At 45.5% G+C, this 13,746-nt stretch overlaps 1 protein-coding gene across 1 annotated transcript; it reads right to left on the bottom strand.

Moving 5' to 3' along the window:
* Positions 1-313: 313 nt before the first annotated feature.
* On the bottom strand, positions 314-9,980 carry LOC137537157 (zinc finger protein 665-like). Its single transcript, XM_068259280.1, has 3 exons — positions 9,225-9,980; positions 8,966-9,060; positions 314-2,963 (listed from the first exon to the last, which is right to left on the bottom strand). Exons 1-3 carry the CDS (start codon positions 9,978-9,980, stop codon positions 1,439-1,441), a joined length of 2,376 nt encoding a protein of 791 aa, XP_068115381.1. The 3' UTR covers positions 314-1,438.
* Positions 9,981-13,746: the final 3,766 nt, after the last annotated feature.

Genomic DNA, 13,746 nt, shown 5'->3' with positions numbered 1-13,746 from the left:
TTTGTTAATTTTTGTTTTACGAAAAAAAAAATTGGGGGTAACTATTGGGGAGTGTGGGAGGTCAGGGGTTAATTTAAAATGTAAAAATTAGGTTAAACGGATCCTTTATTGAAAAAAAAAAAATGTAGATGTCATTTTTCTATTAGGCCACACGATGTCCTCGTAGGTGATTTCTGTATGCATAGTGTAAGAAACTATAGGTTTCTATCGGCAACACACCTTTATTCCGGCACCAGCAACTCATTAGTAAGAGCTGCAAACACGATTCTCATCACAGCAAAACAGTATAGGAGATAGAACTTCTTTAGGCGTCTTCCAAGTTCCAAAGTGTTTATTCAGCAAACAGATTTACAGATACAGTTTGTTACATGTTAGCAAAGCAGATTATTCTGTAGTAAGTCTTTTGGGTTACAGCTTCTTGATTCCCTTGCATGGAATCAGGTTTCTTCTTATGTCTATCCTATGTTACATCTAACTACCTAGCCCTGAGACCTACCTATCTAATATATACAGCATACGTTATATCAGATTACCAGTGTTCTCCCCAGGCTCTTTTAGCCGGGTGCTCCACCCGGCTAGATTTGGTGACCACACGGCTGTCATCAGCTCACCTCCTCACATCCTCCTATGCTGTAAGCAGAGTTGCCCTGCATTTTCATCTCAACCCACCCGGCTACTTTTTCATGCCACTCGGCTACTATTTCATGCCACCCGGCAATTCTGGGGAGAACACTGGATTACATAAATAAAGAAAAGTAATCAGGGTTCCAGTCAGTAGATAAGAGAGCGTGAAAGTAAGAATGCGCTCCGTTGGCCCATCATGAACCTTAATACTGACTAGGAAAGAGTTAACTGTGTCATCATCTGAACCATCCCCCTAAACCTATAATTGTTTAAGATCCCTCGTAGGGTAATTACACACACCTACTCAATTATTATTCACAGTGTCCTCTACTCTACATACAAAGAATGCCATGTTTGGTAAATATTGTTTTCCCCTTTGCAGTCTGAAAGTCTGTACATTTGAACAGATAGTGTTCCTGTCCTTCGGACGAGGACAATCTGCTTCTGGTAAATGTCTTCATAATTTCCCTCTGAGAAATTATGCTTAAAGAGATACTGTGCAAATCAAGCCTTTCAACTAACTCAGTTCAAATAACTGAGGCCTACATATAATACTTAATTTATAACACATAGTATTAGGACGCAATCAGGAAGCACTGCTACTGATCGGCGGTGGTAACGGGGGTGGGGGGAGTGGGAACACGCGATAGCTATGCCCCTGCACATAGTTATGGCATTTTGCAGGGACGTGGTTAATGCCAGCAAAACATCCATGTGCACCAGCCCTTACTCCCAAAATATATCCCATACTCACATGAATACGGCTTCACACCAGTGTGAGATCTCTTATTAAACATGAAGAGATTTGATTTCACTATAAAGCATTTCCCACACTCAGGCATGAATAGGGCTTCTCACCAGTGTGAGATCTCTCATGTGTGACAAGGTTTGATTTTTGTCTAAAACGTTTCCCACATTCGGCACATGAATAGGGCTTCTCACCAGTGTGAGTTCTCTCATGTATGACCAGATTTGATCTACGCCCAAAACATTTCCCACACTCAGCACATGAATAGGGCTTCTCACCAGTGTGAGTTATCTCATGCGTGGCAAGGTATGATTTAGTCCCAAAACATTTCCCACACTCAGCACACGAATAAGGCTTCTCACCAGTGTGAGATCTCTCATGCCTGACATAGTTTCCTTTTTGTCTAAAACTTTTCCCACACACGGCACATGAATAGGGCTTCTGACCAAAATGAGATCTCTCATGTGTGATCAGGTTTGATTTACGCCCAAAACATTTCCCACACTCAGTACATGAATAAGGCTTCTCACCAGTGTGGGATCTTTTATGTGTTTTAAGATCTGATTTATGTGCAAAACATTTCCCACAATCAGCACATGAATAGGGTTTATCACTAGCATGAGATCTATGATGACTGACACGCTGTAATTTACTCCCAAAGTATTTTCCACACTTAGCACTTGAATAAGGCATCTCACTAGTATGAGATCGCTCATGTCTGACAAGCAGTGTTTTACGCCCAAAATATTTCCCACACTCAGCACATGAATAGGGTTTCTCTCCAGTGTGGGATCTCTCATGTGTGATCAGGTTTGATTTCTGTCCAAAACATTTCCCACACTCAGAACATGAATAGGGCTTCTCACCAGTGTGAGTTCTCACATGTGTGACAAGTTCTGTTTTCGTCCCAAAACATTTCCCACACTCAGTACACAAATAAGGCTTCACACCAGTGTGTAATCTCTCATGTGCCACAAGGATTCCTTTTTGTCCAAAACATTTCCCACACTCAGCACATGAATAGGGCTTTTCACCAGTGTGAGATCTCTCATGTGGGGTAAGTTCTGATTTATTCTTAAAACATTTCCCACACTCAGCACACGAATAGGGCTTCTCACCAGTGTGAGATCTCTCATGTGTGATAAGGCCTGTTTTATGTGTAAAACATTTCCCACACTCAGCACATAAATAGGGCTTTTCACCAGTGTGAATTCTCTTATGTGAGGCAAGTTCTGATTTAGTCCCAAAACATTTCCCACACTCAGCACACGAATAGGGCTTCTCACCAGTGTGAATTCTCTCATGTTTGACAAGCTCTGATTTCCAAACACAACATTTACCACACTCAGCACATGAATAGGTATTTTCACCAGTGTGAGATCTCTTATGAATGACAAGATGTGATTTACAAACAAAACATTTCCCACATGTGGAACAGGAATAAGACCCTCCAGCAGGGGGAGAGCTGTGCTGGGTATGAGGCTCCTCAGGGTTAGACAGTTGAGGGGAGTCTGGGGGAATATTTGGGGTCACCAGGATATCTGCAGCAGACTCTTGTCCAGTGACATCATCATCCGCTGTACAGTCTGTGGATACAGAGAGACGAGTCTCTGAGAGGTTCCTGATGCCGGGACTCCACCCTGCAAATAGAGAAACATCATCACTTACTGTTAGAGAATTCTGAAGGGAGGTGCAATTATTATTAGGGAGGGTCAGAGAGCTGCTGATCATTCCAAGTTGCTGCAAAGTTTATGCAGCTAGGAAATGGACCAGATGCAGCAGCTGCATAACTTTGCATATAATTAGCATACAATTTGCACCATTTTACAGTTATCGGCATCTCACTGATTCTCTCTACACATAAAGCATTGGCCATACAGGGAAAAGCAGTGAGTTGTAGAGCTTGATGAGACATTTTACTCACCTCCAATAGTGAACAAAATGTAGCCAATGTTAAAGCATCAGATGTAATCATAGCTCAGGTAAATATAGCTCTCAGGCTGCCAAGCAATGGAACAGCTACCAGATTGTGGCAGAGTTCCAACAATGCACTGTCTCCGTTTCAGACGGTATCTCCGCCCTTTGTCAGGTAGGTAAAGCGTATGGTCCATTGCTTGGCAGCACGAGAGCTATTTTTACCTGAACTACAATGAATAGTGACTAAAATACTTGTCTTCAAAGTCTTCCAGTGCCAGTTATTTTCTGCAATATACGTTAACAGGTACAAGGTGATCATTCAGAACCATATGTATTGCAAACTGACAGGCTCCACACATGGAGATATACAGTTATTAACTGCAGGTCAAGTAGATTACTATGAATATGAGGATTCCTTCAACCCATTCGCAGTTGCGGGTCCAGATGCAAGGTTGTATAAATGGCTGGATTCAAAATGCCAACTTGCACAGAACTCCCATATGACAAGACATGTCCAAAGTAAAATAAGTATAGAAACCACTTCTGAGCCTGATATGTAGCCATCTTATACTTATCAGTGACCACGGTTGTTGGATTGATAGATGGAGAGCCAGGCCCAAGGAAGGCCCCCCAGTGTGCAAGGATAAGTCCTTATTACATGCCAACCGGTTTCGCTGGTAGATTCAGCATCATCAGGGCAAAGAAGGTGGATGTCCTGCCACCAGAAAGGGGAGCAACAGAGTTGCGAGCAGAGCTAGTTGGCACAGATACTTTAAGTAATTACGTGCTCCAGCACCGCCCTCTCACTGCTCTCTCTGCCTTTGGCGTCCTGTCCTCATGGTTTTGGTGGCACCTTCTATGACATCATAGGAGGCGCCGCCGGAAGATAGGACGCTAGCGGCGAACAGAGAGCAATTAGTGCCGCACTGCCGCTGCTTGCTGGAGCCAGTCCTGGAGCCCGTAAGTATCTGTGACAAGCCAATTAGTCTGCTTGCAACTCTGTGGGGAGGAAGACGGGCCCCCCGGCACCACAGCCAGCACCCAAACCAAGCAGCACCCAAAACTCCCACCCAAACCAAGCAGCACCCAAAACCCCCACCCAAACTAAGCAGCCAGAACCCAAACCAAGCAGCACGCAAACCACCTTCCCAGCACCCAAACCACCTTCCCAGCACCCAAACCACCTTCCCAGCACCCAAACCACCTTCCCAGCACCCAAACCACCCTCCCAGCACCCAAACCACCTTCCCAGCACCCAAACCACCTTCCCAGCACCCAAACCACCTTCCCAGCACCCAAACCACCCACCCAGCAATCAAACTACCCTCCCTCTCACCCGACACCCAAACAACCCAAAGGATTTCATGTGTGGGAGCTAACAGTTCTTGCATTTCATGTGTTGGAGGAAATGATTGTTGCCTTTCATGTGTTTAAAGAACCACTGTCACGAAAATCTTATAAATACATGTAAACACATACAAATAAGTAGTATGTTTCCTCCAGAGTAAAATGAGCCATAAATTACTTTTCTCCTTTGTTGCTGTCACTTACAGTAGGTTGTAGAAATATGACATTAGGTTTTGGGCTAGTCCATCTCTCCATAGGGGATTCTCAGTATGGCCTTTATTCTGTATAAAGACACTCCTTGAACAAGATTCATAAAAAGAGGCTGGCCAGCCTCCATGCTCCTTGCACACATTTTTGGCAGTTGGACGGAGCAGCTGCCATTCACTAAGTGCTTCGTAAAATAAAGAAAAACCCTGAGAATCCCCATGAGAAGATGGGCTAGTCCAAAACCTGTCGTAAATGTCAGATTTCTACTACTTACTGTAAGTGACAGCAACATAAGAGAAAAGTAATTTATGGCTGATTTTACTCTGGGAGAAACTTCTTATCTGTATGTTTACATATATTTAACATTTTTAAGATTTTTGCAGCATGAGGATGGGCAGGTGTGGCTTGCGGGTGTACGGAGCCCCATAATCTCCTATTGCCCGGGGGCCCCATGAGATGTCAGTCCACTCCTGGAACTTCCTGAGCATGCCCTAACCCGTGATGTGGTAACAAGGTGGGGATCTACATTTGAGATGATCTCCAGCAACAGGCTGTCTGCCCAGCACTGGCTACTGACCGGGGTACATGGCACCTAATGCCAATAGACAGCTACATTGCCACTCTTGAGAATGTCAACAAGATTCTTCCACCACTCCATGAGCTCACTGATGCCCTGGGCTCTGAGAAACGGGTCACACTGTCCTCACTCACACCAATACTTCAGCACATCAGCAATGAAATCCTTACAGGACTTCCGAGGCAAACTTAAAAATCTATTATGTACTTACCTGGGGCTTCTTTGAGCCCCGAGCATCAGCCTCAGTGCCTCGCCGCAGCCCCGGTCCTCTTAGGTGTCCCGCCCACAATGATGGCGACCTGTCAGCGGGGTCGGCTCCTCTGCGCCTACATGTGTCCACGTCATGTGGCACATACTGTACTTGCGCAATCGTTGTGTGCAGGTGCAGTATGTGCCAGATGATGTGGACAGGTGCCGGCGCAGGCGCAGAAGAGCCAACCCCGCTGGCAGGTCGCCATCATTTCGGGTGGCCAGCAGAGGACCGGGGGTGCGGCGATGGACTGAGACTGCTGCTCGGGGCTGGAAGAAGTCGCAGGTGAGTACAAAATAGATTTTAAAGGAAGTCCTTTAAGGAGCAAACTGAAGGTAGCAAACTTACCTCACAGATGAAGACTACAAAGGCCTCGATTCATAAAAGTGAGTGCGGTAGTTCAGAAAGGGCGGGAAATTACCGCTAGCAGTAAATGAGGGTTTTTGCAGTGAATTCATAAAAAAAGGTTCAGAGATGATTGCGATAGCAGTCGGTAAGTGTGGTGCAGAAAGCTGTCGGTATAATTTGCTGAGTGCGGTAGTTTGCTGCTGACTCCCTAATGACAAGGTGCACACATGACTTATTAATTATAAAATTATATATATATATATATATATAGTGTTTATTCTTATAAATTATCTAACTCTGTACAACTTCTAAAAACCTGGGTGATATTACAACCACCCTTCCTCCTCTGAATCCTTAAAAATTCCATAACATGAAGTTGAAAGGGCTCAATTTGTCAACTAAAATGCTACTGAGTAGAACGAACTCGCCAGGTTTTTGTTGGCGATAACACGTTATTTATCACCCTTTTTTTTCAAGAATTCATTTCATTTAGTTTACCGACACAAACAACGTTTTCATTACCGCACTATTAACGCATGTGGTAAAACATGCGTAAAAACAGGCGAAAAATTTTATGAATCCACTATCAACATACAATGCGATAATTTACTGCTTTGGTGATAACGCATGTGGTAATCGTTTATGAATCGAGGCCAAAGAGGGAAGACTTGCCAGAGGGGAGATACACAGAGCCAATTGCAATGGGTGCTGCATATCTCTTGCTTCATAGATGCCAGATTTAACCACCCTGGCGGTAAGCCGCCACGGAGGATTTATCAGGCCCTGGTCGGCCGATTTGCACAAATTTTTTTTTTGTTACACTTTGCTAGCTGCGTGTACTACATGATCGCCGCCTCTACGCGCCGATTTGCCGCTACCCTCCGCGCCGCCCCCCCCCCCAGACCCCTTGCGCAGCCTGGCCAATCACCGCCAGGCAGCGCTAAGGGGTGGATCGGTACTCCCTGCGACGCCATGACGTCGATGACGTCATCCCGATCGTCGCCATGGCAACGGGAAAGGCAAACAGGAAATCCTGTTGTGAATGGGATTTCCTGTTTGCTCTGATCACCGGAGGCGATCGGAAGGGGAGGGGGATGCCACTGCACAGCGGCTATCATGTAGCTAGCGCTAGGCTAACATTATTTAAAACAACAACATTTTTTTAAAAAAGTGCTGCGCTGCCCCCCCCTGGCGATTTTGTTGTAACGCCAGTGGGATTAACCTCCCTGGCGGTGCATTTCTGTCTGGAATTATGAGTCAAAAGCGGGACATTTTTTTCAAGATTTTTAGGCCTCCAATTCTTTTTTTTTTTTTTTAAACAATATTTTATTGAACATTTCACATATTACACAGGCAAGGTTTCATTCCTTCAATAAGGTAATGGGCTTAAAGATTCCATCATACAAAAAGTAGCTTTTACAAACCAAATTATGTAGTCATAACGGGTCCAATGAAAACCTCTCCTTGTAGTGTCTTGAAGGAGTAGTTTTCCGGATCGTCCTTTCCCCTTCTAACACCCCGCCCTTTCTCCCCCTCCCCCCCCCCCCACCCTTCCCTGTCACTCCAGACCATAAACTTCCAGAAAAATTTTAAGAAACGTCTAGTTTTCCCAGTGTGCCCAGCAAATGTTCCGTCAGATACCATTTTGTGTACTTGAAATGTTCCATCAAGTCTCTTATTTCCTGTTGTGTATAAATCTTTTCAATAAAGAGTTTCCACTTTTTAAAGAATGACTTTGTTTTTTATCCTTGTGGTTTAGTGTGTCCATTTTATCCAGTTGGTAAAGATGCATGAGTTCCTCTTTAACATCCCACACTGTGGGAGGGCTTGCGTAAATCCACTTATTGAAGATCACCTTTCGAGCTGTAATTAGAATCAGATGAGCCAGTTTACTCAAAACTTTGGTAGTTGCCTGGGGATTGTCTTCTGACTCTGAATGTGGTTCCTCATAGTTAAACAGGAATAACAGAGGGCTCAGTTCCAATTGGATTTTACACACTTGCTTAGTATAATGTATCACTTTTTTCCAAAAATCTACCACAATTGGACAACTCCACACACAATGGTATAAGTCTGCATCCGCTTGATTACACTTGGGACACTTAGGTGTATCATACGCTGGTGGATTCTTATATTTAATATTGAAGGCATATTTAGCTTTGTGCTTAAATTTTAAATGGGACTCTCGCCAGTTTTCCCCCACTATCAATTTATGGATCACCCCATATCCCTCAAGGATTTTTTTTGGAAGGTCATCGCTTAATATTTGTTTAGACCAGCTGGTTAGATTGTTTGCTGCTTTTTTGGCAACCGTTAGTTGTTGGAGGTCCGTCTGAATCGCAGACAATGATATTTTAGGAATATGCGGGGCTAGGAATTCATCCAATTTATTTAATGTAGTTATGTTTTTAAATTGGTTCCCCTTACTTTCTAAGAATGATCTCAATTGGCCATAGTATAGAAAATGATGGCGCGGAATGCCATATTTTGACCTGATTCCCATAAAGGATAATAATTTACCTGCATTCAGATCTAATAATTGTCCCATTCGGTGAATTCCTTTGTCCTGCCATTCATAAAAACCTCCGTGGGCCAGACTCACCGGGAATTCCGGCAAACCACGCAGGGGCATATATTTGGAAATCAGGTAAGGCATGTTAAATGTTTTACACAGCTCTCTCCAAGTCACTATGGTATCATTCAAAATTTTGCTACTTCTAAATTTTGGTGGTAGATGTTTATACGATGTGTGTAGCAAGCCAGATAGGGACCATGGCTCGGCATATGAGAACTCTAGGTCATAATTTGAATAAATGCTCGAGTTATTAATCCAGTCCCTAACATGGTGGGTTAGACAAGCTATATTGTATCTCCTTATATCGGGTACAGCCAGGCCCCCCCCAAATTTTAGGGAGTTGTAGCTTGGAGAGAGCTATTCTTGCCTTACCCTTTTTCCACAGAAAGCGTATAAATGCACTGTACAAATCCTTGACATCTGAATGTCTCAGCAGCAATGGTATCGTCTGTAGGGGGTAGAGCAATCTGCCAAAAGACACCGATTTGATTAATGAGGCCCGTCCCATTAGGTTAATGGGCAAGTTTTCCCAATTAGCTAGCTGGCGCTTAATATCCATTATCAGGGGGTGGTAATTTTTTAAGTACATAAGAGATGGGTCTCTAGGAAATTTAATTCCTAAATAAGTTACCTGCGAGCAGATCTTCACAGGAAGGTGTGTCCCATTTATTTTTGGGGCCAATCTTGATAAATACATTAATTCGCTCTTGGAAGCATTGACTTTGAAGCCACTTAATTTGCCTATTTCCCCAATTTTCCCCAGTACCTGTTCTAATTGTGTCATAGGATCCTGTAGGAATAGCAGAATATCGTCGGCAAACATGGCTTGCGACACTCTATGTCCCCCGATAGTGATTCCCGCTATGTTTGCCTCAAGATATCGAGTCATAGGCTCCAAGGCAAGATTGAAGAGCAGAGGTGACAAAGGGCACCCCTGTCTCGTGCCCTTCTCAAGCGTAAAGGGGTCAGACAGGAAGCCTGGGGTGTAAATACAGTCACTGGGATTTGTATGCATAGCTTTTATTAAATTTCTTAGCCAGCCGGTTACTTTCATTTTATCCAGCACGCCCTCAAGCCATTCCCAGGATACATTATCGAAAGCCTTTTCTGCATCGATCATTAAAATGGCATAATTTTTGCATGTTTCGGGATAGGCCTTAGCATAATCTTGAACCAGGAGCAGTTTCCTAACATTGGCAACTGCTGACTGATTTCTGACAAATCCCACTTGGTTTGGGCTAACAAGCTTAGGAAGCAAGCCAGCCAAGCGATCTGCCATTATTTTTGATAATATTTTTATATCTTGATTGATTAAATGTATCGGCCGATATGATCCTGGTATTAGGGAGTCCTTACCAGCTTTAGGAAGTAGTTTAATATAAGCCATGTTTGCCGACGTGGGGTACCTACCCTCCCTCAGAATTGTGTTAAAAAGAGTCGTCAGATATGGCACCAGGTCCTGGCGTAATAGTTTAAAAAATTCCGAGGATAAACCGTCTGGGCCTGGTGCCTTACCATTAGCAAGATTCCTGATAATGTTATGGACCTCATTTTCGGTGATAGGGGAGTTTAGTTCCAATAGATCCTCCTCTGATAGAGAAGGGAGAGATACTTTGTCCAGCCAACTCTGCACTGTGTCCCTAGTCCCTTTAATGGTAGTATCAGCATATAATTTTTTGTAGAACTCTTGGAATATGGAATTAATGTTCTTTGGGTTATGTTCTACCTGGCCTTGGGGCGATCGAAGGGAAGTAATTACTGTGGTGCTAAAAGGGGGTTTTGACATGCGAGAGAGTAGTGTACCTATTTTATTACCAAATTTGTAAAAATATAAGTCTTTATAGGATTTTAGGTACATATCTTGTGTCTTTAGATTTATTTCCGTGTCTCTTTTAACTCTTTGCCATTCTATTCTTGACTCTGGAGAGGGGTTGTCAAGAAAATTCTTATGGGCCGCCCATAGCAATTCTATTGATTTCATGTACTGGTTATGTGATGCTTTACGCTTGGCCGCTACATAGCTAATAATTCTTCCCCTCAACCTGCTGAGCGGTCTGGACGAGCTCAGCTCGTCCAGTACCGCCGGAGCCTGCCGCTCAGGCCCTGCTGGGCCGATTTGGCTCAAATAAAAAGCAGCACACGCAGCCGGCACTTTGCCAGCCGCGTGTGCTGCCTGATCGCCGCCGCTCTGCGGCGATCCGCCGCGAGCAGCGGCGAAAGAGGGTCCCCCCAGCCGCCTGAGCCCAGCGTAGCCGGAACAAAAAGTTCCGGCCAGCGCTAAGGGCTGGATCGGAGGCGGCTGACGTCAGGACGTCGGCTGACGTCCATGACGTCACTCCGCTCGTCGCTATGGCGACGATGTAAGCAAAATTGCGGCCTTCCTTGTTTATTCTGGGCGCCGGAGGCGATCGGAAGAACGCCTCCGGAGCGCCCTCTAGTGGGCTTTCATGCAGCCAACTTTCAGTTGGCTGCATGAAATAGTTTTTTTTTTATTAAAAAAAAAACCCTCCCGCAGCCTCCCTGGCGATCTTAATAGAACGCCAGGCAGGTTAAGGTGAATTTAGCTGCCTCCCAAAATAAAAAGATGTCTTTTATATGTGCCCGGTTATCCTCCTTATATTCCCACTAGTGTTGGGCGAACAGTGTTCGCCACTGTTCGGGTTCTGCAGAACATCACCCTGTTCGGGTGATGTTCGAGTTCGGCCGAACACCTGACGGTGCTCGGCCAAACCGTTCGGCCATATGGCCGAACTAAGAGCGCATGGCCGAACGTTCCCCGAACGTTCGGCTAGCGCTGTGATTGGCCGAACGGGTCACGTGGTTCGGACCCGAACGCGCTCTGATTGGCCGAACTGTCACGTGGTTCGGGTAAATAAATACCCGAACCACGTCATATCTCCGCCATTTGTCTGTGGGTTTAGCTTTGGGTAGGCAGGCAGGGTAGTTCGCGCTCCAGCCACGCTAGCCAGGGTCCCCCCCAGTCATTGTGTGTCGCTGCTGGGAATAGTAGTACACCGCTCGCTCAGCATTCTGTTTACTGCCACTCTGTGTACCTCGCTCAGCCACACTATATAGCATTCTGTTTACTGCCACTCTGTGTCTGCTGGGAATAGTAGTACACCGCTTGCACAGCCACACTATATAGCATTCTGTTTACTGCCACTCTGTGTACCTCGCTCAGCCACACTATATAGCATTCTGTTTACTGCCACTCTGTGTCTGCTGGGAATAGTGGTACACCGCTCGCTCAGCCACACTATATAGCATTCTGTTCACTGTTCTGTGTCTGCTTGGAATAGTGGTACACCGCTCGTTCAGCCACACTATATAGCATTCTGTGTACTGTTCTGTGTCTGCTGGGAACAGTAGTACACCGCTCGTTCAGCCACACTATATAGCATTCTGTGTACTGTTCTGTGTCTGCTGGGAACAGTAGTACACCGCTCGCTCAGCCACACTATATAGCATTCTGTTCACTGTTCTGTGTCTGCTGGGAATAGTGGTACACCGCTCGCTCAGCCACACTATATAGCATTCTGTTCACTGTTCTGTGTCTGCTGGGAATAGTGGTACACCGCTCGCTCAGCCACACTATATAGCATTCTGTTTACTGTTCTGTGTCTGCTGGGAATAGTGGTACACCACTCGCTCATCCACACTATATAGCATTCTGTTCACTGTTCTGTGTCTGCTGGGAATAGTGGTACACCGCTCGCTCAGCCACACTATATAGCATTCTGTTCACTGTTCTGTGTCTGCTGGGAATAGTGGTACACCGCTCGCTCAGCCACACTATATAGCATTCTGTTCACTGTTCTGTGTCTGCTGGGAATAGTGGTACACCGCTCGCTCAGCCACACTATATAGCATTCTGTTCACTGTTCTGTGTCTGCTGGGAATAGTGGTACACCGCTCGCTCAGCCACACTATATAGCATTCTGTTCACTGTTCTGTGTCTGCTGGGAATAGTGGTACACCGCTCGCTCAGCCACACTATATAGCATTCTGTTTACTGTTCTGTGTCTGCTGGGAATAGTGGTACACCGCTCGCTCATCCACACTATATAGCATTCTGTTCACTGTTCTGTGTCTGCTGGGAATAGTGGTACACCGCTCGCTCAGCCACACTATATAGCATTCTGTTCACTGTTCTGTGTCTGCTGGGAATAGTGGTACACCGCTCGCTCAGCCACACTATATAGCATTCTGTGTACTGTTCTGTGTCTGCTGGGAACAGTAGTACACCGCTCGTTCAGCCACACTATATAGCATTCTGTTCACTGTTCTGTGTCTGCTGGGAATAGTGGTACACCGCTCGCTCAGCCACACTATATAGCATTCTGTTCACTGTTCTGTGTCTGCTGGGAACAGTAGTACACCGCTCGTTCAGCCACACTATATAGCATTCTGTGTACTGTTCTGTGTCTGCTGGGAACAGTAGTACACCGCTCGTTCAGCCACACTATATAGCATTCTGTTCACTGTTCTGTGTCTGCTGGGAATAGTGGTACACCGCTCGCTCAGCCACACTATATAGCATTCTGTGTACTGTTCTGTGTCTGCTGGGAACAGTAGTACACCGCTCGTTCAGCCACACTATATAGCATTCTGTTCACTGTTCTGTGTCTGCTGGGAATAGTGGTACACCGCTCGCTCAGCCACACTATATAGCATTCTGTTCACTGTTCTGTGTCTGCTGGGAATAGTGGTACACCGCTCACCCGTCACTGTATAGCATTGTGCTCTGTGTCGCTGCTGGGAATAGTGGTACTGTATAGCATTTCTGTACTGCCACTGTACTGCTGCCAGTCAGCGTGTACTGTAAGGATAAGTGAAATGAGGAAGAAATCCGGTGAAAGAGGGAGGGGCAAGGGAAGAGGTGTTTCCCCTGACGGTTCACGTACAGGCCACAGGGGAGCACCCAAGAAAACCCACTCAATACCACCCATGTTGTCCAGGACAACAACCCTCACAAATCCAAAAGAACAGGACCAGATAATTACTTGGATGACCTCTCAAGCGTCCAGCAGTGGGTTAAGCAGCACCAGCACATCACGCACGAGGTCCGAGTCCTCAGCCAGTTACAAGGAGCCAGTGGGCACAAAGCTGACACAACCGGCAGCGACACCACGCACACAACTGCCAGATAACCA

Source organism: Hyperolius riggenbachi, chromosome 10 (genome assembly GCF_040937935.1).
Source record: "Hyperolius riggenbachi isolate aHypRig1 chromosome 10, aHypRig1.pri, whole genome shotgun sequence".
NCBI lineage: Eukaryota > Metazoa > Chordata > Amphibia > Anura > Hyperoliidae > Hyperolius > Hyperolius riggenbachi.
This window is presented reverse-complemented; position numbering and strand designations above follow the sequence as displayed.

What these genes read in the sequence shown, in the direction of transcription:
- LOC137537157 (XM_068259280.1), bottom strand. Translation starts at nt 9,980, where the DNA reads ATGGCTTATATTAAACTACTTCCTAAAGCTGGTAAGGACTCCCTAATA. An exon ending in CTGTGAAGATCTGCTCGCAG is followed by an intron (nt 9,061 to 9,224) that starts GTAACTTATTTA and finishes GTCTTTTGGCAG; the next exon opens with ATTGCTCTACCCCCTACAGA. An exon ending in ACGCTTTCTGTGGAAAAAGG is followed by an intron (nt 2,964 to 8,965) that starts GTAAGGCAAGAA and finishes TCTCTCTGTATC; the next exon opens with CACAGACTGTACAGCGGATG.